The sequence below is a fragment of the Rhipicephalus microplus genome, chromosome 7 (assembly GCF_043290135.1).
Source record: "Rhipicephalus microplus isolate Deutch F79 chromosome 7, USDA_Rmic, whole genome shotgun sequence".
NCBI classification, from domain to species: Eukaryota; Metazoa; Arthropoda; class Arachnida; order Ixodida; family Ixodidae; genus Rhipicephalus; species Rhipicephalus microplus.
The window spans coordinates 3,310,688-3,335,432 of NC_134706.1; the positions used below are offsets into that span (position 1 = coordinate 3,310,688).

The window sequence follows — 24,745 nt, forward strand, 5'->3', positions numbered from 1 at the left end:
AAAACAAAAGCGCTGCATCACACCCTCTCTCTATTTCACCGAGCACGCAATGTCGTTTCAGCGTTTTGAAAATTTAGAGCCGCGTCGCTCCAATAACCTTTCTCCGGCAACGACGACACATATCGGGGAGGTATAGATCATTTCTCCCTGCCCCAATCCCCTCGTATCGGGGCCTTGCCTTTTTTTTTTTTTACTCTCCAATAACTTACTTTTTCTCTTAATTTTAGACATCGTGGACTTTGCGCGAAGAGTAGGAGAGAGGGAACCGAAAAGCCCGGCATTTCCCTCCTCTGTTTTATGCTTAGCGACGAAGGGGCAGCAGCCTTCGAATCGCACGAGGCCTGGCGAGTAATTACTCAAGAAAATTGGTTACACCCATTTAACCCGGCAGCGAGCACGCCGATGAAAAAAGGTCGCAGAGGAAAAAGATAGAAAAAAAAGGAAAGCAGGGAGTTCCGTGCATCACGGTAGAAGCGGCATCTGGGAGACTCCTTTTCCGCGATATACAGTGAACGAAAGCACGCGTCCTTCCGTGATTACTGTTCACGCGAAGGTTCTCGACGAGTTGGTTCGCATACACTTCATACCACGCACCGTGCATTCACGGGTCGTCTCTGCGCAGACTCGGTGCTGAGCAATTCAGAAAAGTCCTGCGTAATCATGTAATCTGTTGAATTAAGTTTTTTTTGTTGTGTTGAACACACCAAGGAAACGAAAAAAATGTCCCTTTCGCGATGTCTTCGAATCGCGTCACTTTAACGGTACTGATACCAGCGTTAAGGCTGAGTTGCTAGGCGTTCCTGGTGAAATTTCCCGCAGCGCTCACGAGTGAGAGCGCCTGCTTTCGTTGTTCCTTTTGTGCTTTGTCATACTCGGGAGCGCTGAACGATATTTCATCGTAAACCCCGATGAATGGCTAAGTTTTGGTCGACAGTCCACGAGAAACGAGAGTTGTAACTTCGTTTGAAAAAATAGAAAGTATTCTATACGATCCCTCGAAGATGGTCATTACGAATACGTCCTGCAGCAGATAGGGAGCTTTGCAAAAACAGTGCACCGTATACTACGAGTAAAAAAAAAAACGACGCGCTGAAGCACAAGAAGCAAAATGGCGGTAAGAAAAGCAAAGTTCGGGTCATCGAAGTCATGTAAGTTATACACACATATACGGCGACGCTAAAAAACCAATCCTGACGACGAAGAAAAAAATAATTTGTAGAAGATCGATATAGATATATGTAGATGTTTGTAGATATATGTATATGTATATTTAGATATATGTATATAGATGTTTGTAGATATATATATATATATATATATATATATATATATATATATATAATGTGTGACAAAATTTACAGTCAAACAAAAGACTAGGAACAAGCGCCGTCTTTCCGACGAGTGCAGAGCGCAGGGGAGCGATGGCAGTTGTTCCCTTGACGTAAAGCTGTTAATTATACGAATTATACGTAAATTAAATATATATTTCGAGAGAAAAGAATATGAAGGAGAGACTAGAAATCACGATAAGCAGAACAACGCAACCTTGATTGAAGCGAAAGAAAGAAAGAAGAAATTAAATAAAAAAATACGGGAGCGCGGTAATCAGTTGTGTCAATACGAGCCACTCGGACTTTTTGCCGAGCGTGAAGGCAGCAGCGGCGCACTTGCGCTCTGCTCAGCGCGGCGGCGGGGTCGTGTCGATAAATGCCTCACTGTGTGCGGCGGCTCGGAAGAAACACCGCGATTCCAAGACTCTGCAATTTTGGCACCGTGTCGACGGAAAGCGTTCGACATTGGGTGCAACAAGAGAAAAGCAGCTATTTAGGCAAGCTGTAATATCTTCTTCACAAAACAAGAGCGCACACCCGAACGCAAATGAAGAAGGAAGGAACCAGCAACAAGAGCGCCCACTATACGGAGTGAAATCTTTATTCGATACACACACATATATATACAGGTAATCGTCACAAGAAGTCATTGCTTATCCCTCCTTCTTGACGGTTCTTCATTTTTCGTATTTGCGTTCGTGTGTGCGCGTTCAGTGCGCGCGGTTTCAGCGCGTCCTCTATTCCATCAATGCCAGCCAGATTAGCCCGATCTAGCCGTTCACCACCCTCTCCTCTAGCATTTCCCTGATCTCGCCCATCGCCTAGCCTTCCTGAGTGCCTTGCGATCATGAGGGAGAGAGCCGATCATGAAGTACTTCGCGACGGAAATCACATAAAGTAATTTTTTGTTAAGTTGCATACAGATTCGTGGGGCGGCGTCTTGCATTCCTCGTCTTCAGAATATTAGCTGTCACGCTGGCTTTGTCAAAAGATAACGGCGCTTTGAGATAGCGTATCACCGTTAGTGGCGCTGTGCGGGCAACGTATGGGAAAGCGTTACTGCAACGAAACTGCATGCGCAGACTTTGAAAGCGCCGTGTCATCCAGCGGCGGCATTGCTTCGAGCCACGAAGTAGGAGAGCGAAGGAACAAGTCTGACCTATGATTATTGGAGTGGGAAGCAGGTCTGTCGCATCGCCGGGGGAAAGCGCTCATATAGCGCCACATCACTACCGCTCTCTGAATTAAGGCGGCCCGACGGCTCTCGCTGAGAAGCACGCGTTTGCACTGGCATGAAAAAAAAATAAAGGAGGCATTGGCTGTTTATAATGACAGCCGACAGGAAGGGTGCTGATAGAAGAGCAAGAAGAGCTGATAGAAGAGCAAGTCCGCATCATTTGGAAATGTATCAGAAAAATGATTTGGGTAAAGGGGGACGACATGACGTACCTGCATGTAGGAGTCAAGTAACCATTCTGATACAACTTTATAAAGGTCTAGGAGAGTGTACAGTTAAAAAAAATAAGTATTTCGGGAGTGGTGACGTATGCGGAGTCCGAAAAGTAAATTTGATATTTGTCCCTCACCTGCCATTATTTTTTAAAGCGAAGGACAACTAACCACTGGAGACTTACTGAATTAGCGATCAGAGCCTTTCAGTAGGAGGCATGACAGCAAAGCGGTAAGTCTGATGACAATGAAAGATATGGCAGTCTCTTCAGGCGATCAAGAAACCACGTTTCCGCGGGAGCACTGACTAGAAAGTTAATTACAGCACCCTGATTCGAGCGGTGCACGTTAGTCAAACACAAGGCGTACACACGCCGACGTAGGTAACGACGTGCTACAGGAGTTATCAAATTTATGCAGCAGGTTTTTAGAGAGCCAAATCTGGTTGGGCCCATAATCAGCAATCCAACACGATGGAATCAAGGCTTTAATTAAATCCTATATATGTGTGCTCAGCTATCCACCCGACATGCTACTTGAGATGCTGGGTGACAGTGATGACATATACACAGATGAACACTTGGCAGCACATACTGTTTGGTATCAGAAGTCTCAGCTGGCGGTTGCATGTGCACAGAGCTGATAAAGAAGTGGACAAGGCGACGGTGAGTTGAGGCAACATTTAGGTGCAGTATAAACAGAGGCATTACATATTCGGCACTTGAACCGACAGCTTATTGGGCTCGCATCGACCTGCGACGATGCCACGGCATATCTACGTTCGCTCTCTCGTCTTCGCGCAGCTTGGTTCTTTTATAGCCCTTGGGGGATACCTTGCATCAACCAATAGTAAGGAGCCTCAAATCAGGAACCGCCGCTGGTCGCTGGCCTATATCGGACCTTGGGATGAGGGGGCTCGCCGGACGTTGCGCGAGGGTATGCGTCGGTTACGTTGGGCGCACCGCAACCGTTGCCGTGAATTGCACGAGACTGCCGCCCCCCTTTGCATCGGACAGCTCACTGGCATTGATTACGGTTGCATCAGCCAGTCTATCGATTCTGTGGCCACTAGCATCAACTTAAATACTTTGCCAAAGCAATGGATTTCGGTCTCAGGTATAACAATACATGAACCCACATAGATTACACCGTAGCTCGTGGCCCGCAACACCGTCATCAACGCTCTCGTGGGGCGCAATGCAGAGGTCGTGCCATGCCCGTGTCCCATTCAAAGTATAGTGCGGTCTTCAGAGACTATGGACCTTTTCTACGGAGAGGAGAATTTTCCTCCTTTTAGGGCTGTTGCACGACAGTACGAAAGCCGACATCATAGCCTCGTCAGTGCATTTTTTTTGGGGTGGGGGAAGGTGGGGGGTCATGCGTGCTGCTAACAGCCCCGAGAGAACTATGGCTGCACCCAGGGAGCCTTGAGTGAAAAGGTGGATAGGAAGGAAGCAACAAAAGGGAGAAGGCAGGTAGGTTAACCAGAAAGACAACCGGTTGGCTACCCAACACTGGGGGATTAGGGAAGGGGACAAGAAAGATGAGAAAAAGGGAACAAAGGGAAAAGAAAAAAAGGAGAGACTGACAGTAATTTCACTCTCAGCAAGTAACGGAAACATGTACGGTACGCAAATACAGAAAGTGTGACGGTATCACTTCACCTTTTCTGGTCGTTACGCTCTTGAAGTCAGTGAAGACATTCTAAAACCCTTACAAGATTACAAAAAATCTGCGGGGTTTTCGCGCCTCGTTGTTGCCCCTCAGCCTACGCATTAACACGTTCAGGGGAAGCACTGTCACTGCAACTAAGAACAGCCTAAGCACAACGAGCGATAACTGATGAGTGAATTCGCATGCCCTATTTCTGCGACTCATTAAAAACCTCCAATCTCTCTTGTGCGTATCACCCGCAGTGTCGCAGCTCTTTTGGGGCATTAAACTGAAAGCGTAGAAAGGGTTTACAAGAAAACATTTTCCAGCAAGAACCTACCTCATCATAGAGGATGACTCGATGTTGTGCATATGAACTCCTCCGTTAAGGCTGATCAATCTCGACAACAGCGATGAATGTCAGTCTTCGCATAGCCCTTCGACACGCTATGGTTTGAGCAAGGGATTTGCATTAGTGACATGTACAACGTGGGCCCATCTCGGCGTCATAACACCTACACAATTGCTAGTATTAACCAATAGAGAGCTAACCAGCGTATGTCCCCAGAAGGACAACGGGGCAGGCCTACCGGGATTCTATGGTTTGACCGGCGGTCATTCGCCGATCCCTTCTCTCCATTAAGGCGACAGCGTTATGCGTCTACTGAATACACAATTCCTCCATTAGCGTGAACACAGACAATACAAAACGTCACATGCCTTCAGAGACAAATCAAATGAGGCTACGGACAAGCTGTCATCATTGACGTCACGTTACGACGCTACTACAATTAATCAATCAAGTATCGTCCTTTAGGCAAGTTAGAATATAATCTAATGACATTATGAAGCAACTGAGATTCTTGTAACACAACTAACGCCGTCAACGACAACACGTTAGGACTCATCACAAGGAATCGACTGAGATATGTGTCACATGACGTACACATTGAGCAGACGTTACGATGCCACTACAACGAATCGACTGAGAATCGACGTCACCATTGCCAGCCCATGTCATCTAATGACAGTATGACAAGGAATAGACTGAGATTAGTGTCCGCTCATAGCACCCGGATCCATGCAATGTCTCGCCACCTGAAAAATATTTCTGCCCTGTTAAGTGTCACATGATATCATCACTGATGCAACGTTAGGACGTGATCTCACAACGCCATCATAATGAACCGACTCGGAATGTAACTATTTTGAAGAGTCTATCGAGAAAGCATGCGTTTTTCGCCTAGGCTCCTCTTAGAGAGTGGCAATATTTGTAGTTATTTGTAGCAAAAGTGAAGAAAAAATAGACTGCCCATAGTTATTCATTTAAAAATATGAAGTACTTTCCTAATAGTCCACGGGGGCGAAAAACACGGCCAGGCTGAAAACACGCCCTCCACCCCCCCCCCCCCCCCCAAAAAAAAAGCAAAGCGGGTACAGCCAGGGTACGTGGAAGGCACATAAATGAATTAACAGAGGTATAAATGTCGATGGATGAAAAGCGAGCCGAATTGTGAAGTTGTCCCGACTTTCGGCTCGGGGGCTTTCGGTATTTTGGACATGTTCCTTCCGAATTACAAGCCGGGCGTCGGCGGCCATTCCGAAGGCCATTAACGAAAGCGTGCTTCCCAGGCCGAACGCTCCACCTCAGTCGCTCGCTGCAACGATCACAGGAGGGCGCTGCTTCTTTCTGCTACCCACTCTCTTTGTTTCGAGCGCTTTTGTGGCACATGTTGAAAGATAATAAAACGAACGAGAGAGGCAGGAACAGCGAATGTCGCAAAGAAAGGCAATGAGGGGAAAAAAAAAAGCTGCATTCGACGTCAAAGCTGTAGGAAGTTCGGAGCAGCACTTCACTTCGACAACATTTCATAACATTTTGTAGAACCAAAGTTCCCGAAATACAATCACACTTCAAAATCATTGACATCACGCACGAAGATTTCGACTCAAAACTTTAAACTCAGACTCCAACCTCGATTTACTCCCCCAATAATAAACTTATGATGGTTAAATTAAAGGCGTGATTGCACTCGGCGCACAATCAATCAATCTAAACCGGTTCGTAGTTTTTCGGTTCAGTGTTCCTTCACGGGGTCTATACCTTCTGTGATACTTTACAGCGAAAAAGCTGTTATGAGATCATAACTGAGGTCTCGCGCCGCGCCGTAGTTATCCGCCGCCGCCACCGATGTCCGTAACCACATCGCACGAAATTAGAAAAAAAAAAGATACCGATGGCACAGTGGGGCTCGAACCCGTATCCGCTGGGTGCCGCCCAGTATTCTACCACTGAGTGGGTCGTCGAATGTTCCAACCCACTACAAAAGCGCACGGAAGTGGCTGCTCGACGATGCCGCTGCCTTGAGAGTCATCGGCTATATATATATATATATATATATATATATATATATATATATATATATATATATATATATATATATATATATATATATATAACTTCGTCTCTCTACAAATGACATCGTACACCCAAATCACTACGTCACACACCCATAAGGTCCATGGCCGTAGGCTGATTTAAGCATCGTGCCCTGAATAGTAACCGCGTTTGTCGTGGGGCGTCGCCACGCGCCCAGGCGTCCTTGCGATTACACCGAAAGGTCGGTCGAGCATTAAAAAAAAAAAAACGCCACAGTTTTGCCGGAAAGGTGAAGCAATGAACACGATAGCGACGAATTGAAAGATCACGCGCAGTATTGAAAGCAGATCAAAACATATCTTGCGTTCCTCACGCACAAAATGTACTCACAGGTACGGGTGCACACGAATAAGCGTCTCATTTGTTACTTTGCTGCGTCTGAAAAGCACGCGCTTCTCGCAGAAGGCGACTGCAATGATTGCAGTGACCCTTGTGCACCAGGTAACTACAGCAGAATCTTTTTAAGTAAAGCCCGAGGCCAGCCAAGGCGTACGACCTTCCCCTCCTCACCTACGCGAGATAAGGGCGCGTGAGGGAGCGTCCCTCCCTCACGCACCCTTATCTCGCCAGGCGATGTACGCGTAGATTAGAGCGCCATTTGCGCCATCTTGCGGGTAATGCTGAAAACACAATTCCTTCCGAGATACTCGTGAGCAGCGGTAAGTGGTAGATAAAAGTAGCTTGTCGTTTGAACAGTGGAAGATGTGCTCCGGGATGGCTCAGTGGTTAACGTCTCGCTTTCACGACGCAGATATCTCACGATTGATTCCGCGCGCCGGGGTGTTTTTTTTTCTGGATTTTTTCTTTCTTGCGTTTTCATGTATATAAATACGCATACATATACGTCGCATGACATCGACACCGACGGCAAAATCCAGCCGGAATGTCCATATAAATGTTATCGCAATAAAAAGGTGGGAAGCTAGGAGGGAGTGCTCAGGCTTATGGCGCGTGCTAGCGAAGGGACGCATCTCGCTGATCCTCTGTCATCCCTGCGTAACTCACTCAAGCCCGCGCACTGGTACAAAAGGAAAAAGCGCTTGTAGCACGCAGCGAATCCCTGCAACTCCACTCAATCTTGACGGGTTCTATTTTTTAGATGCGGAAGCATCTTATACTCGCGCCTTGTAGTGCGCCGTCCGCACCACTTCTCGAACATTCGACAGCTGACGCGCGCGCATGCGCCGTCGCGCCGTCGCCCACTCTTCCACCATCTGTGCATCCCTTCCTCCTCTACACACCGCGCGCGCTTCACTCCTCCACCATCTGTGCACCCTTCCTCCTCTACACACCGCGTTCGACATCTACAATTCTCCTGATTCTCCAGTGGACGCGCATGTGGCGTCGCGCTTCGAGAACATTCAACAGCTGACAGTGCATGCGCCGTCGTGCTGTATATATACTCAAGGTCGGCGCTCGCTCGCTCAGTTGCCGCTCGTCGGTTGGTTTGTACGGCGCGTCGACGTCCAAGGTCGCGGTGAAATGAATTCCAACGAGTCCACAAACACAATGATCGACGTCCCTTCGACCAGCGCCGCCCTTTCGCATACGTGTGTACGTGTTCACTCATTTAACACCCCCTCCTACAACCACGTTAACCAATTTAGCCATCGACCCAAGTAAGTCGCAATTTAACACCCCATTTCACAACCACGTTAACCAATTTAGCCATCGACCCAAGTAAGTCGCACTTTAACACCCCGTTAACCAATTATATGCTCCGCATCCTCCTCAGTGTTCCCCCGAGGGAAGCTGCGGGCAATTTTTTTTTGCGTCATAACATTCGTGAAGCATGATGATAGTTATAGCACGAGAACAAAACGACGACACAGAGACAAGAAGGACACGAAGGACGCGAGCAATTAACCCAAGCTGCCACACTTCCAAATTCGTGAATCGTCATTGCGCTAATAGCGAGCCAGACTATTCAATTATCACTCAGAAAATAGTTGCGGGACTCCATTAACCTTTTCATGGGCAGATCAATTCCGTTCAATGCAAGCAACCGCTTCTTACAATTTGTGGTGCACATAATCACGGTAGGCAAGCAAAATGAAAAAAAAAATGTGCTCAAGCTTTTCAATCGCAATACTATAATAGCGACTAAATTCATAAATTCATCACTTATTGTTTAGTTTCTACCACACGTATTCATTCATTACTTAAAAGTTATTACGACGCTATAAAATACTACCCAGAAGGCAATATCAAAATTTTCTGTATAAAACTAAAACAAGTACCCTCCATATTATAAAAGATGGCTGCATCAGTGAACTGCGGGAACTGACATATTCTCGTTCAAACGTGATTTGACTTCCTTGAAACCAAAACGAGAGCACATGTAGAGAAGATGCTGAATATGAATTCGAACGGAAGAAGCGCTTTTTTTTTTCCACTCTTCTACCGGGCAGTTGCTAATTGACCTATAGAATTGATTCCGTTACGTATTACAGGGTTTGAAAAGGTACAGAGATAGTAACGTTATGATGATTACACTTGGTAAAAAAAAAAACGTACACGCTCAGTCACCAAATTTCGTTAGAGCGCGCATTTGTCGCGCGAGTTGAAGAGAGCGACAGTTATGACATTTTAAGACGGGCGACGTCTAGAGGCGGTGGGAAAATGTCGGAAGCAGTGATACGACAGCGCTGCAGGGTGACAGAGGATGGCTGATAGAGTGAGTCGGTGCTGTTGAGAGCGTTGCGAAATTCCGCTACGTCCAAAATTCCGCCATTCGTTAAACCTAACTGGCCCTGGCGGCTGCTGGGGCCGATCCGATCGGCTAAAAATACACCCACAGCGTAATTTGACAATACGGCGGAATTCTACACAGTGGCATCTGCAGGTTTATGTTTTTGGAAGGGTAGGGGGAGGTACAGACTCGCGTAGCATTGTAGTGATGCAGGGGGGGGGGGGGGAGGCACATGGTATGAGCGAGAGACAAACGCAGTTGTATTTCCGGGGTGGGGGGATGCCACTTTTGCGCACCCGAGTCAACGTACAGGACAACTATAGCGTCCAGCACAGCGCACCCGCAAGCACTAACGCGCACGAACACACACAGAGACAACAATGTGCGCACAGAGAGAGAAAGAGAGAGACGTCAAGGCAGCAACAATGAAGATTGCCCGAGACTCGGCAGAGACTTGCGTACGATATTTCATTACGGCGGGGACGCAATCGTCGCCAGAGCACAATGAGAGCGTGCAATCAAAGGGGCCCATTCCGCGTGAACGGTAAGCAAACGAGCGGCTCAAAAAAGAGCACTGAATGCGCGTCGCGTATGCATACGCTGCTGAGCACACGTCGCGCAGGCAACAGCAGCGAGACGAGAACATTTCTCGGCAGGATGAGCATGCAAAACAGCTCGTTATATGCGCCGGAGTGTGAGATGAAGCCGCGATTAGCTGAGGAATAGAGCAAGGCGAATATACGGATAAAATAAAACGAATACTTGGGGCACGAGATTCCCGCTCAAACGAAGTACTACCGTGCACGTTGTTTAGAGACACGACATAGAGCGGTTTTGGCTTTATAAAGCATTATTTCGAAGCTTTATTGTAGTTCATTATTCGAAGAAGTGTTGCTAGAAGCGCTCTTCATTTTTTTTTTCGTATGTGATGTCGGAACACAAGCACTTTACGGTTTTGTTTAAATGGTAATGTTTAATGTGCATTTTGTGCCTCGATCAATAAGGCGAACGCTCTTTCGACGCCCCGAAAAGGTTACTGAAATAATGGTATGCTGGGAGTGTTTGTAATGCGGGCACAAAATTACAGCGCGAAACTACAAAGGCAACACATCAAATAAACGCATCGCGGTTATGAATTGAGCACTTGCGCTCGGAGTGTTTTTTTTTATGTTGTCCTTTTAGTTTCGCGCTGTAACTTTATGTCTTTTGAGACCAGCCGTTCAGACTGAACATTACTCGTTTTTATTTAGAATCCGAACACTCCTTTCCAATAAACTGTAAAGGCATTCATCACCACTTCGGTCAGTAAACGAACGCTTTATCTTTGATATCGTCACGTCAATATACAAGCTCATAAGACAAGAACGCTAACCGAGCAATTTTCCGAGGTCTGGGTTTATTCCTATTACTTTAGCAGCTGAACAACTAAAGTTAAGTTTTCCAGGATACAAAGACGACGCGACCTGATATGGCGGCACTAAAAAACCGCCGTACAACAGACCTACACAACGTCGATAAAGACCGAATGCGATAATACGCACATCGGTGTTCCAGCGTTCCGAAGATGCGTGCGTTTGACGCACGAGTACCCAGAAACTACGGCGACGTCGCTCACAGGTGCTCGCTTCTTACGAGTTCGATCAGCCGATGATGATCAGGCTTTGCACACGCGAGCACTGTGGCGTGCACTATACATACAGCGAGCTACAAAACAATACGGACCACATGGCAACCCCGCCGTCGACTGGCGTCGTCTGCAGATCGTCCTGCCCCGAGAAAGCCGCCGATGCGCTGACAACATCGGCCCACATTATTTTGTGCCCGACTGCGCACTCTAAAGGTAAATGACGCAACGGGGCGTCTTCGTGCAATAACCGTCATCCAAAACGAGCGAATCAACTTGCACTATCGGCGCTCGCCGCCAGTACTTCGAGGTAGGCCCGCTGTCAGGGGGAGGGGGAATAGGTCCTAGAACCACCCCTCCCACGAAATTCTGATTAAAGGGGGCGTTTTGCCGAACACAAGCAACGAAAAAAAAAAGGTGTTCTTCTAAAAGAGTACCCACAAAAATTTCCTGGCTACGGGCCTGCTTCGAGGTCACGACGAACTATGGCGCGCTATCAGCGTGACATGGCATTCTTGATTAAAAATAAAAGTGGCGAATGCCGAGCCGGATGATGACTGGAGTACACCCCAAATACTCGATTTCCCCCCGAAGTTTTAACCAGCGGAGTCAAAAGGACTCCCCAAATGGTCAAGTGGCGTTCACTGACCGAGACTCCGTTGACCAGCAGTCCGGCCACGTTGAGGGGCGAGAGGACGACCACCTCGGGCGTGAGGCTGCTCATGTGGCTACCCACGCTGCTCGTCAACGTCAGGCTGCTGGACGAGCCGTGGCTACCCGTGGACAGCCGGTGCGCGACCTGCGTGGGACGGTTACAGCGTGGCAGATGTGTTTTGTGCCGCACAAGTGGCACTGTCAGCGCTCACACAGTCGGCCTATACCCACCTTCGAGTCGGCGGACGAACTGGACGACGAGCCCCGACCGGAGTCCAAGCTCGAGCTGCTGTGCCGAGACTCGACGCTTCCCCCGCTCGGACTGTCCCGTCCGGGGTTTCCCGTCACGCCGGTGTCGTCCAGCGAACCGGCGGTGCCGAGGTAACACACGCCCCGGTTGCCTGCACGCAATTCACGAGCCTCGCTCATTAAAACGCCATTGCAATACACTTCGCTCGCACTGACAACGCAGTGCGCTTAAGTTACTCGATCGGCTGATTCGGCAACGCTGAACTGGCAACTGAATGATTAGACCCCGCGACCACAGGGTGAACAGCTGGGTAAAGCCCCACAATCATTTTAGAGCACTGCGGCGCGTACTGGAGGTACTTTCGGTTTTCATTATCCGGACGTAAGTTGGTCCACTAGAATTCCGCATTCCCCAGATTTACTGAAGCCTTATTCCCCGTCGATACCACGTCACATTGAAGCGTTTTCATGCTAGAAAGACAAACAGGCGAGGAACGGCAAGAGTGGAAGTTCGCGATGAAAAAAATGCGCATACTGAGGTTATGTGACCGAGCCGACGTTACGACAAATAGACTTGTTCACGGCTAAAGCTGATTGTTACAGCACTGAAGACAAGTACAGTCGACCACAAAAGTTTACAGACCACGCGCGTGCGTTACCAATATTAAGTATCTGCACGACACTTCACGTCAGCGGCGACCGACAGCACCGCAGCAGCGCCCATCTCACTTCATAGCATGTCTGTATTCTGACTGCATACAAACAACTTTCAATTTACAACGCAACGCACTCTTTGGCATATGTGTCTACATGCTTCTGCCTAGAGCATAACTGTTATCAGCCACGATCACAAAGAATTGTGACGGTCATGCTGCAGATAAGCGCCTCACGTGAAAGCTGATGATGCGCTGCGCGACAGTCAAAAAATTGAAACGCCAGTTAATATCAAGAAGAGCCGTTTTGAGGTCCAGCACTGCGATCGACGGTTGGTGGCGCAACTTGCGCGGACAGGCAGTTTGGCAGGCGTAGTCCGCCAACATTTGTGGCTGACTGTACACTTGTCGAAACGTCGGCTCGCGCACACAGTTCGCGAATTTCTTAGAAAACGTGAGAGAACGCAACAAGGTGCACTTCGTGCGTTCACGTGTGGCCTGTTTTGGCGTAACACTAAAATGAAGGTGTCGTCGAGTATTCCCCAAATTGCACAGCAACACGTTGTTATTGAACGCAATATTTTCGCGCGCTCACCGACAGGCGGCAGTCCGGGAGGCAGCGGCGTCGTGGGCATGCCGACGGGAGTTCCCGGGTGGCTCTGCGGTCTCGACAGTGGTGCCATCTGCGTAAACGAACGAAAGGTGCATACCAGTGAGCATCAAATGAAAGCGGGATCATTATGTAGCCCTAGAAATAGCAGGAACAAGGAGGAAATAAGCGAATATTAGTGAAAAAATAAAAGGCTTCTCACACCAGTGGTGCCTACTGAAAGTGCGGAACCGAGCAGCCCTGTTCTTTGTTTCAATCCGGTGTCAAGTTTGGTCTGTCCTGTTCTCTCTATTAGTTTTTTTTTCCTTTATTTCTACTTCTTACTTGCTTCACTTCTCAATTTTATACGCGGCTAGTGTTGCCATGTTTCCCTATAGCCATAATAGTAAAGTCCCTCACCACGAAGGCATTCGAGCAACAAGAGCAAAAAAACTTTTAGACGTGAGCAATACACTGCACAGATGGCTACGCTACACATGGTTTTGTGTGCATTAGGCAAAGCGACGACGATAGCCCGGCTTCCTCAGAAGTGATCCGCCCTTTTAAAAAGGCACCACGCTGGCGAAGGAGTGTTAGCAATAAAGCTAGCTGCACGTACAGCACGTATCCACTCAATAACAAAAGGACAAATAGGTAAGTCATGACTGAAGGGAATCATCGCTGAAGTTTCCTGAAATGGTTAACCTGACACGAGTTCGAATCGCTACAACGAAAGAAATGAGAGAGTCAACATTAAGAAGGTTTTTTTTTTCGGTAAAAATATGCCCAGTACCTACACGAAAGAGGGATCGATCGCCCTGTGCGACGATGTCTGCCGCGTGCAATAACGCGACACGGTCTAAAAAAATCGCTACACTTACGCAAGCACGCGATACACGATCGCATCTGCGACAGCCACGCGACGTAATGTTCGGTTTCATCACGGCGGCACGAAATGTCGCCGACGTTGACGAAGGGCCGCATTACAGGGCAAACGCGGATAGCACGCCCACGTCACGGCCCGCTTTCCAAAAAAAGATATCGGCTCCAAGACAAGACGAGCCAACAGGAGACGACACGAGATTCCGAGACAAGATTGCACGGCTCCCGACTGCTGCTAGTGCCATGCACACCCACTCGATGCAGCCACAGAGTTTCAATTATAGTATACGCCAGAAGGAAAGCTCGCGCTACCGTCTATAGGGGCCATGCAACGCATGACGCTCAACCCTTTCGGACACCACATCCGAAGTAGTGTCTGTAAATACGCCAAATTGACAAAACATCATTGTAATGAACACAATATGCTATTTTATGGAAAAAAAACACAACCTCATAATGTGTTTATTTATGTGTGTTATAGTGACTCATTTTAAATGAAAACTTGAAAATGGGTTAGTTGGTTGAACATGAACGACGTTTTTTGCACAGCTCCAGAAAAACAAAACTGACGACAGTGACAGCGAAGACACATGAGGATAAATATATACACATAATTACAACTTCATTTATTCTTGTGTTGGTATCATTCATATTCGCTTTTGGCTTAACTATCGCCCCAAATCTCGGGACAAAGACACGGCACAAATTAGCTTTCAGTTACATTAATTTTTATGAAAAAGGAACAGTACTTCTGCATGGGCTCTCAGGAAGCGGCACATCGAAGCGTTCACCTAACATGGTATAGTGCATTCAGCAATGCCACAGTATTCAACAGTACACAGGACAATAAAAATATACTTTTTTTTTTCTCACAGCAGGTTCCATTCAGCAAAAAGACACTGTATATTGCGCTTTCTTAGCCACCATTCAGCGGATGCTTGGGCTGGTTGATGACATGGAATCAACGTACTTGCACAGCGCAAGAAAACTAGTAGTTACGACGAACTCTTACATACATTTGCACACTCTCCACCTGACCTACCCCACGGCGACACTATTTCACATAACGTGGGAATGTGCCGAGCAAGGAGAAGAGCACGACACATATGGCACGAATGGGATGCGCTGCTGTCTCGCTAGGTCCCAGAAGGTCAGCGACGACTAAACCGAAGAGCTGAACGAATGACTCATGCCAGCGGGGCCTTGGAATAGGGACGCCATCCAGCCGGACAAACTGCGATTTTCACCCCTGTGTTACTAGCCTGTCTGGTCTCTGTACATGATAAAGTTTCTCTACTACTACTACTACTACTACTACTACTACTACTACTACTACTACTACACTGTATCTACTTGTTCACTTGCGCTGTGCATATATGTTGACACCAATCGACACAACAAAGACAAGTGGCGCACAAAACTGTGTACAAAGCTTCTGAAATGGTTAAAGGAATGACGAGCAGTACATGCATTTGCGCATGTGCTTTCGTCATTGATGCTCCTCGTGAACTGCAGTCGTTCCGCGGCAAGTTCGGCAAAGCTTCAGCAGTCCCACTTCCCCAACACTTTGACCCCTCTAGGCTGGCCAATTCAAATCACGTCACGACGCTTTCAACAAGCCGTTGTTTTATCCGGAAACCAAAAGCCAGAACAATAAATATAGCGAAACGTGCGCTAGAAGCGGCAGCCACGAATACTGCGAACAATTAATGCAATAATTGCCACGGCGGCTGAACGATCAGTGCACCGAAATTCCCCCTTGAGAAAAAAAGAGAGAAGCGGGGAGATAACGATTTATATCTCTCGAGACGCACCTTATTCTTTCAAGACACGAAGCTGCGCAACAACACGTGGAGTTTGTCAAATTTAATAACAATAATATTAGTAATAATAATAATAATAATAATAATAATAATAAACGGGCTTTAAGTTCCCAAAACCACGACCTCATTACAAGAGACGCCGTAGTTGAGTGCGCCGGATATTTCAACCACCTTTAACGTGCACCTAAATTAAGTACACAAGCCCCAGGCGTGTTCACCTCCATGAAAAATATGGCTGCCGCTGCCGGAATTCGATCCCGCGACCTTCGGGTCAGTATAATCCAGCACCGTGACCACCGGGGCTGGGTACATACTACGGACTGTGGCAAACAAGGGTGATTAGTGTTGGTTGCCACTAGTGTTACTGCAGCTGGTGCACGGGATTGGTATAAGCTGCACGTTAGAAACCGTGTAACGAAGGGTCACACCTCGCGCAGTCGGTGTGATGAGGAAAGAAAGACGGATCGAGCCATGTATTCAAGGAAAGAGTATAGAGGAGTTTATTTATTTATTTCTCTCTGGCGTGCGGGGGTCAAACAGCAGCTGTGCGGAGGCCTAATCCGATAATCACGCTACACTGCGGCAACGGCAGATGACATCAACAGGCCGAAGGAGACTGGGAGAGGGCACCCGCACGTAGGCGGGCATAATCGAGGTCACACACACACACACTGGCTGACACGCAAGATAACGTCGCTACAGTCAACCACACGGCCGAGACAAGAAAGAGACCGACGGGAAGGCGAGCACGAACGGGACGAAAAGCGTCGCCCGAGAAGGCGGGGCAGGTACGTAATGTAAGCTGCACGATGGTGCCGAAAAAAGAAAATAAAAAGACGGGAGAGGGCGGCAAAGCGAGTAGGGAGAACTGTTTCGGAACCTGAAACCTCAGGAGGAGGCATGCAGTGTTTTCTCCGATGACGCACTGGCGGTACCAAGCCTGAAACCGGGCATGCAGGAAAGGGTGTTTCAGCTCCACCAACGTGATCGGCTGTACGGTCGGATAATCTCCGTTTTTGGTAAACCGGTGGCGAGTGCTGAGATTCAAAAAATTCGTTTGGTGAATAACCGTTCTCATTATGATCAAGCGCGATAATCCGTGACACACACCACACAAGCCTTTAGCACCAAAAAGAGACAAATGCCCAAGCGCTCCGTGAAGATGGTTAGCTGTACCACATTTACTACAATACAATATAGTGAAACACTGGGGAAGCTATTCAAGTTCGGTCAGCAAGTTGTGAGATTCCGCGCGTGGATTTCGTCATTGTGGTCGTTGTAAGCCTGGCCTCTGCGACTGGTTTCGGCTAAGCGCTACCGTAACTAATCGCAACAGCCATGATACGAAAACAAAGGCACTCGGTGGCTCAGGACAAACCACTGACCAACAGCGGCGTATGCTCATTTCTAAAGCCCAAATCATTTGAATTATTACTCAGCCTAAAAAAAAACATGATTGATTCCTCCATCATAATAACAGGTATAAGACGAGTGAAACTTCTTTTTACTGAAGTGGTTGAATGATAGCTGTACATTGATGTAAGAGTGTTTGCACAATGTCTCTTGACAGCTACAGCCCCATTTAGCGTGACCGCACTCATCGACGCTTAGTGATACATTTCCATTCGGACGACTAACGTCCGTGCACGAATAGTGATACTTCTCCATTGCAACGACTAACGTTCATGATTAAACAAACCTTTGTGGTAACTCTAGTAGCTAAGAATAAGAGCGGCGACAACCAGGTGAGCCGTCACTGAATAGATGCCGAAATGGGGCTAAGTTAAGGTCGCCTACTGACGGCATGCCCATAGCTAGTATTGAACGCCACTGCTCGACTAGAAAGAGAGAAGAAATCGACTTTGCTGAAAGACGAGGTCGTCGAATCAATTCAGTGTGCCGGTGGTGCGAAGGGTGATGGTGGTGGTTGCTGACACGTTTTTATTCACATTTTATGCCCATTGGGGGCTGCGGTGAATGTCCAGTAGCCTGCCACGACCGTCTCGGCCCAGTTAACCGCTTCTATCTGAACACGGTAGTCGGTCGAAGATAAGAGTGACTCCCACGCCTCCATGGACGAAGCTGGCAGTAGTATCTTAAATTTGGTGGAGGGTTCCCCTCACAATCCACAAAAAAGTGTTTTTGGGTAGCCCAAAGGCAGCCGCAATGTCGGCAGTGTCGTTTAATGTCTTCTGGGTAAATTTTACACAGCCGATGGGGGCTCGGAAAAGAATTTGCTTGGATTTGCCTTCAGGTCGCAGATTCTTCCAGTAAGCATGGGTTAGCATTGCTCATTAGTTGCAGTTCCTGCGCACTCACGGAACGCAACATTTTCGCACCCAACAGACTTACAGAGCTCCCGGCAGATCAGCAGATTCGACCTAGGTTCACTCCATAAGAGTGGCTTGCTGGGCGCGTTGGTATATCATCGTAGAAATCAGCGGAAAAAAAAAAGACACGAGTTGTGAACGTGCGGTTCCTTTCATTGTCAAAGTCCATCGCACTGATTTTCGCAATGATGCAGCGCCTAAGTTGTTGTCTACGCACATTGAGATTGAACCATTGGGCTGTAATGTAATGCAAACGGTGTCGGTGTACTTACCAGCGAAATAGAATATACGTTGTGCACCGTTAGCCAACACGTAACACCGTTTACCGTGAATGTCAGGCTTTCCGAGCAGACTGAGTGAGCCAGTATTGAAAATAAACTAGGCCAACATTAAAAATGAGAGCAAGACCTAATAGGAATAGATTCATAGTGAAAGGCGATACGGCGTGCGGACTGTGCCGTCGTCGTTGACGATGGGCACCTCGGAAGACGAGCCGCCAATGAAGAGCACGCTGTTGCACACAACACGAACAAGCGAACTGCAAGTGAGCCTCTCAGAAACCGTTACTTCAGGAAAGGAAGCTGAACAAGCAATAAGGATTCGGTGCAGTCGCCCCCGAGTGCAGGCAACTTGCGCAGTAATTGAGTTCACAGCCGAAAGTATACCGCTGTTGAAGTTTACTAATGTTAAACTTTGTTTTTCCGACGAGCACGAATACAGGCACGCACCCACGCAAGTAAAAACTTCTAGAAACCGCGAATGCCTTGCCTGAGACACAACCGAACCCCGCGGCGTCCAATTAAAAGCCCCGTCGTCGTCTTATGGGGGCCGATAAGCATGGCGTGAGAACTTCGGTAACGAAGAGGATGCCGACGGCGGCGTGCGACTTTTATCCAATCCCCGGGCATCCTCGATCCCTCCGAGGGCACCGCCGGTAAAGGCAAGCCACGTATATATACAAACGCGGATACATACAAGAGGAACGAAAATAGGTTTACGAGCTGGTGCTAATGTAAACAGAAGGCCTGGCCCGAGTTTAATGAACCCCAGGAGGAAAACAGAACAGGCGGTGGAATGTATATACTGTGGGGGTGCTGACACCCTCCCCCCCTGTAAAGTTGTCTGCGCCGCGTGGCGCACGTGTCTCGTCCCAAGGCTTCGTTTCGGTGGTGACCACCGCCGGGCGATAGATGGCGTTGTGTTCGCTTTGAGTACCACTGTTGGTAGAGTGGTAGCGCCGGCGGTGGCCCCTGGCGGAAGGCAGGCCTTGGCGGTGGGCGAGAGTGGAGCGAGCCTCTTCTGCGCGTGGCGGCTGCCGCGAACGGTTGTCTGTAGCGCGGGTCCCCGGTGCTCGGCACCGCGGGCTTCGCGCCGGGGTCCCACGTGGAAAGTCAGGCGTTGGCGACGCCGTCTTGGGTATGTGCTAGTGTGTTAGTGTGTGTTTATCATGTTATTGTGTGTTTAGTGTGTCACTGCGTTATGTTGTTTGTATGGTCGCGTGTTAGTTAAAATTGATGTAACATTCGGCGGACGATATCGTCGTCTAAATTAGTTAATAAATGTATGTATGTTGTGTGCTTTGTTCCGACCGCGACTACTGTGTCCGTTCACTCCAAGAGCGTGGCGTGGCGATGCGCTCGTTCACCTCGTGGAGACCCCACACTGGCGCCCAACGTGGGGCTCTTGGAGTGTCGGACGACAGTTTTTGCGGTTCGGTACAGGGATTTTGTTAGAGCCGGAGAAGAGTAGGCCTAGGGGGGACTTCTTTGCTGGCGTCGGTGGTGTGCTTTGTTGAGAAGCGAGGGGATTGGTTTTGTAACGTGTTTCAATTTGTCGGCAGGTTGACTTTCTATTTTTTTTTTTGCTCGCAAGTGTTCTTATTTTTTTTGTTAGTTTTCAAAAACGTTGTTGAATTAGGACGAGAGCCATGCGGTCCGCATCCTGGGGTGAGCAAGGCCTAGAGCACGTGGTTTGTAGGCCAGGCCTGAAGCGAGTGAGTACGAAAGCCTCGTGGGTGGTCCGATTTTCTGTAAATAGCTTCTTCTATCTCTTGGGGCTCAGGGAGCCGGGCGTCGTTGCTGACTTGTATTGCGGCTCGACGCCGAGGCGTCGTGACACCGTCCGGGGCGGTGGACGCCGATCGCTCGGTAAGCTGCTGTGTGCGGCGAGCGATAGGGCCACCTCACAGAGTGGACGTCTCCTCGCGGCTGCCTCTTCTGCGCCTAGGCTGGGTGCTGGGTGGATGCCGGTTGTTGCCGAGCGACTCATTAGGCCTAAGGCTCTGCACAGCCGCCTGTCGCACGTGGCACAACTAGGTGGATCGTGGCGTTGAGGTGTTGCGCTCTGCTTCCCTCACTTTTTTTTTCTTGTGAGCATGAGTTAGGAAAAGTGATTTTTGTTTTATTTTGATGGGCGTCTCGGCCACCACCGATGTATTAGCTAGCAGTACTAACCACCGTACCACGTGGCCGAAAAGCCTGAAGCTCCCTCCCCTGGGCCGCGCTCCTTTGTTTCTTTCGAGTTTTGTTTTTTGTTGATGTATTCAGCGGGAGGGATGTCATCCACGGCCGGCTGTCCTGCGCATCGTCAGCGTCGCTGGCCAGGAATGCGGTCGTGAGTTCGGGCGATGAAGATGCCTGGGACCTGCGCAACTGCCTGCAGTCCGGCGCCCTCGCGAGTGCTGGTCGCAACTGGAAGACGTGTCGGTGCTAGCGACGGATCGTCGCGCCGACGGCAACGTTGCTGTTGCGGGGCCGGTACTGAGGTGAAGCCTAGCCGGACAGTGCAGCAGTGTCGACCAGCGGCGGTGTCGTGGTGCAAGGACATTATGGTCGTGCGATATCATTTTTTTGTTAAAGCTTGTGTAGCTAATTTTCGATTTTGGGATATGGTTTGATTTAAGGTTGGGGGAATGTGGGGGTGCTGACACCCTCCCCCCCTGTAAAGTTGTCTGCGCCGCGTGGCGCACGTGTCTCGTCCCAAGGCTTCGTTTCGGTGGTGACCACCGCCGGGCGATAGATGGCGTTGTGTTCGCTTTGAGTACCACTGTTGGTAGAGTGGTAGCGCCGGCGGTGGCCCCTGGCGGAAGGCAGGCCTTGGCGGTGGGCGAGAGTGGAGCGAGCCTCTTCTGCGCGTGGCGGCTGCCGCGAACGGTTGTCTGTAGCGCGGGTCCCCGGTGCTCGGCACCGCGGGCTTCGCGCCGGGGTCCCACGTGGAAAGTCAGGCGTTGGCGACGCCGTCTTGGGTATGTGCTAGTGTGTTAGTGTGTGTTTATCATGTTATTGTGTGTTTAGTGTGTCACTGCGTTATGTTGTTTGTATGGTCGCGTGTTAGTTAAAATTGATGTAACATTCGGCGGACGATATCGTCGTCTAAATTAGTTAATAAATGTATGTATGTTGTGTGCTTTGTTCCGACCGCGACTACTGTGTCCGTTCACTCCAAGAGCGTGGCGTGGCGATGCGCTCGTTCACCTCGTGGAGACCCCACAATACGCACATCACGAGACGTTCGCATCACGTGCCTACTGGGCGTACAGACGAGAGCAATGCAAAATGGAAACGCCGAGTCCCTGTTTATTAACGGCCGCAATCAGTGGTGACGTGCAGGTAAGAAACTGACCTAGGAACATTTGAGAAAGGAAACAACCACCCGTTTGTTACACGAAGCCACAGGAAAATCCGTACGGATTTCTCAGAAGCAAAAGCTTCTTTTTTGCCAAAAATTCGTCCAGGACCAACGCCTTTCCGGGGCCGTCGCTCTACCAATTAAGCTAACCAGGAAGCTAGCGATTGACAGCGCGAAGGCGAATTCGGGTGGTTGTCTTCTTTCTCTTTCTTAACCCTTCCGCTACCTTGGGGGTGTCGGCAGAACACATTTGCGAGAGGAAACTTTGCACCAAAGCATCTCTGGGATTAATTTTTTTTTTCTTGATAACTGCGCTTAGCCCCAACGGCCCGAATAAAAACATGACAATGGTCCAGTTAATTAAACATTAAATTACGTGGCAAAGCGATAACTGTAAGTATTGGAGAATGTAAAAAAAATCAAAGGCTTGCTCTTATGTGTTCTGTGCGCGTATATACGCTGACGTGTACAGTGCGAGTATCTACTGTAGAGAAACGGGCAGGTCACCGTCTCCATGGTGACGCGCTCCCCCTCCAATTCTTTTCAAATATACTGCTCCGATCTCCCCCTCGGTGACGAAGGCGTCACTCCTTGTCTAATCCACAATTTTCAACGTTTACAAAGTAGTATGGTGTCCATATAATTTCGCATAGACGAAGGTCCATACAGGGCAATACAAGGAAGACTTGCCGACAACAGTCCCTGCTCTACGAACGCCGAAATTCAAAATTGATGAACAAGCGTGAATTCGTGGTGTGAAACTGCCTGAAATATACGTCAACTGCCTACAACTGGCGTGCCCATGAAGCCACGGTTAGCCGTCTACCACAACTGCCCATAGAACGGGAAATTTGAAGTCGGGAATGAAAATGGCGAGCACATGACTGCGCCGAAGTTGACAGCGGTCTATTCGGCGATAACGGCGCCTGCAGGACTACGCCGAATGCAATGCCTCTCACGCTGGTCAGCACAAGGCACAGACACAGGGTGCTGGTCACTATGTAGAAGAATACACGGCACCAAATATTCCTCAAAGATAGTTTGTGTTCATTGGCGTAAAAGCAACACGGGCTATCATAGGTAGGCAACCAAATACGGAACTCACTAAGACTCACTCATCAAATATACTTCACGTGAAACATACTTCCGTGAAATATATAGACTCGCCCAAGTTTTCCTCAGCCGGACTCGCTCGAAGTCAAGCTCCGCGGGCCTTCTTTGACGGTTTGATCTAAGTCGTAGTGAGCCAGGCTGAGTCACCCCATGAGTTAGTTTGCCGACCTATGCGGGTCACAACGTACCAAAAAAACCAAAATGCTAGAGGACTCGACAATAAATAGCAACACCTCCATTACTCAAAGTGTGTTGAGATAGCCCCCTCCAATTAAAAAAATCATGACTCGCGTGAGCGCTCGCACTTTTTCAGGTGTGAATTGATAGTAATCGCGTATGACTGAATACGCGATTACACCGCTACGTGGCGACCATCTGGCGGGGGCCCAGCCGGCCAGGCGTCAGCTGCTGCGAGCCAAGCCCACAACTCTCAAAGTCTGGAGATAAGGAAGGAATAAAAAGCAGGGGTGCCATACGGAACCGTCGAGTATATGAAAACAGTCGCCCACGAAGGCCCCAAGCGGGCCACGCGAGTTGGCTGCTTAGCTGGGCGGCTCGCGAAGCCGAACGCGTTGCGTGGGACGGCCCCGGAGTCGGCGAGGCGATCGCGGATCCTGATGCGCGTTTTTCCGTCACAGCCACATTAGGAACTAGGCGCCAGTGGCCGCCACTCTGTTGGGAGGTCAACCCTTGGTCTATATATCTCGATGGGAGTATACGGTCCATAAACGATCTTGATGGTACCTAGACCATCCAGCACGTAAGGACTTTTCCCTGGACTATATATAGCCGAGAAGCAAGCTAGACACCTCTGCTTTCCAACTAAATTCTGACACCACCTAACAAGTCACGAGAATAGAATTGCGAGAAATTGCCGCACCTAACAAGTCAGACAAAAAATAACAATCTCAGACACCAATTATAGTCGGTGCCTACGCTTTCGAAAGCAGTGGCATATCATTATTTAATAAAGGTCAAAAGCAGGAAAAGAAGCAAGCTTCGGAGCATGCGCAGTGGCGTGTAATAAGCGGTCATATACGACAGCCCGAATGCTGCCCATTAAAACACACACACACAATTCAGAAGCATATAGCTCAATGTAAACTATGATATGACCGAGGCACGTCCTCGAGGGAGGCTCTGGAAGTTTGCACCAGTTGGTATTCTTTTGCGTACGATCACATCGCAAAGTAACACGGGCCTCTGCAGCACTTCGCCTCCATCGAAATGCGACCGCGGCCAGGATTCGACCATGCGACTTTCAAGTCAACGGTCGACCTGATAGTACACGAGCGCGACAGTAGCAAACAGCTCTTGCCCAAAGCCGTGTGAATGAATAGTGGCTGAGTTTCACAAAACGCCGTAATCATATTTATTATTATTATTATTATTATTATTATTATTATTATTATTAAGAACTGAATTACTGTTAAGGTTTCACCTATCAAAACCGCGAAATTATCAGTGAAGACACCGTAGTGGAAGGCTCTGGAAATGTCGACCACCTGCATGGGGTTCCTCAGAGCACTCCTAAATCGAGGCACACGAGGCATTCTCGCCTCCATCGAAAATTCTACCGCCCCGGAAACATTCTAAAACCTGGGGCCACCTTAGGAAAGTAATCGTTTCATGTGTT

The 24,745-nt window shown here is 48.7% G+C and overlaps 1 protein-coding gene across 1 annotated transcript in view; it reads right to left on the reverse strand.

Moving 5' to 3' along the window:
* LOC119180292 (caskin-2) overlaps window positions 1-24,745 on the reverse strand; it is a 394,179-nt gene that overhangs the window by 79,470 nt on the left and 289,964 nt on the right. Inside the window, exons 13-15 of the mRNA XM_037431451.2 lie at window positions 13,341-13,428; window positions 12,075-12,244; window positions 11,839-11,988 (exon numbers count right to left, since the gene is read on the reverse strand). Coding sequence (XP_037287348.2) covers window positions 11,839-11,988; window positions 12,075-12,244; window positions 13,341-13,428 — 408 coding nt within the window. The remainder of the gene's footprint in view (window positions 1-11,838; window positions 11,989-12,074; window positions 12,245-13,340; window positions 13,429-24,745) is intronic.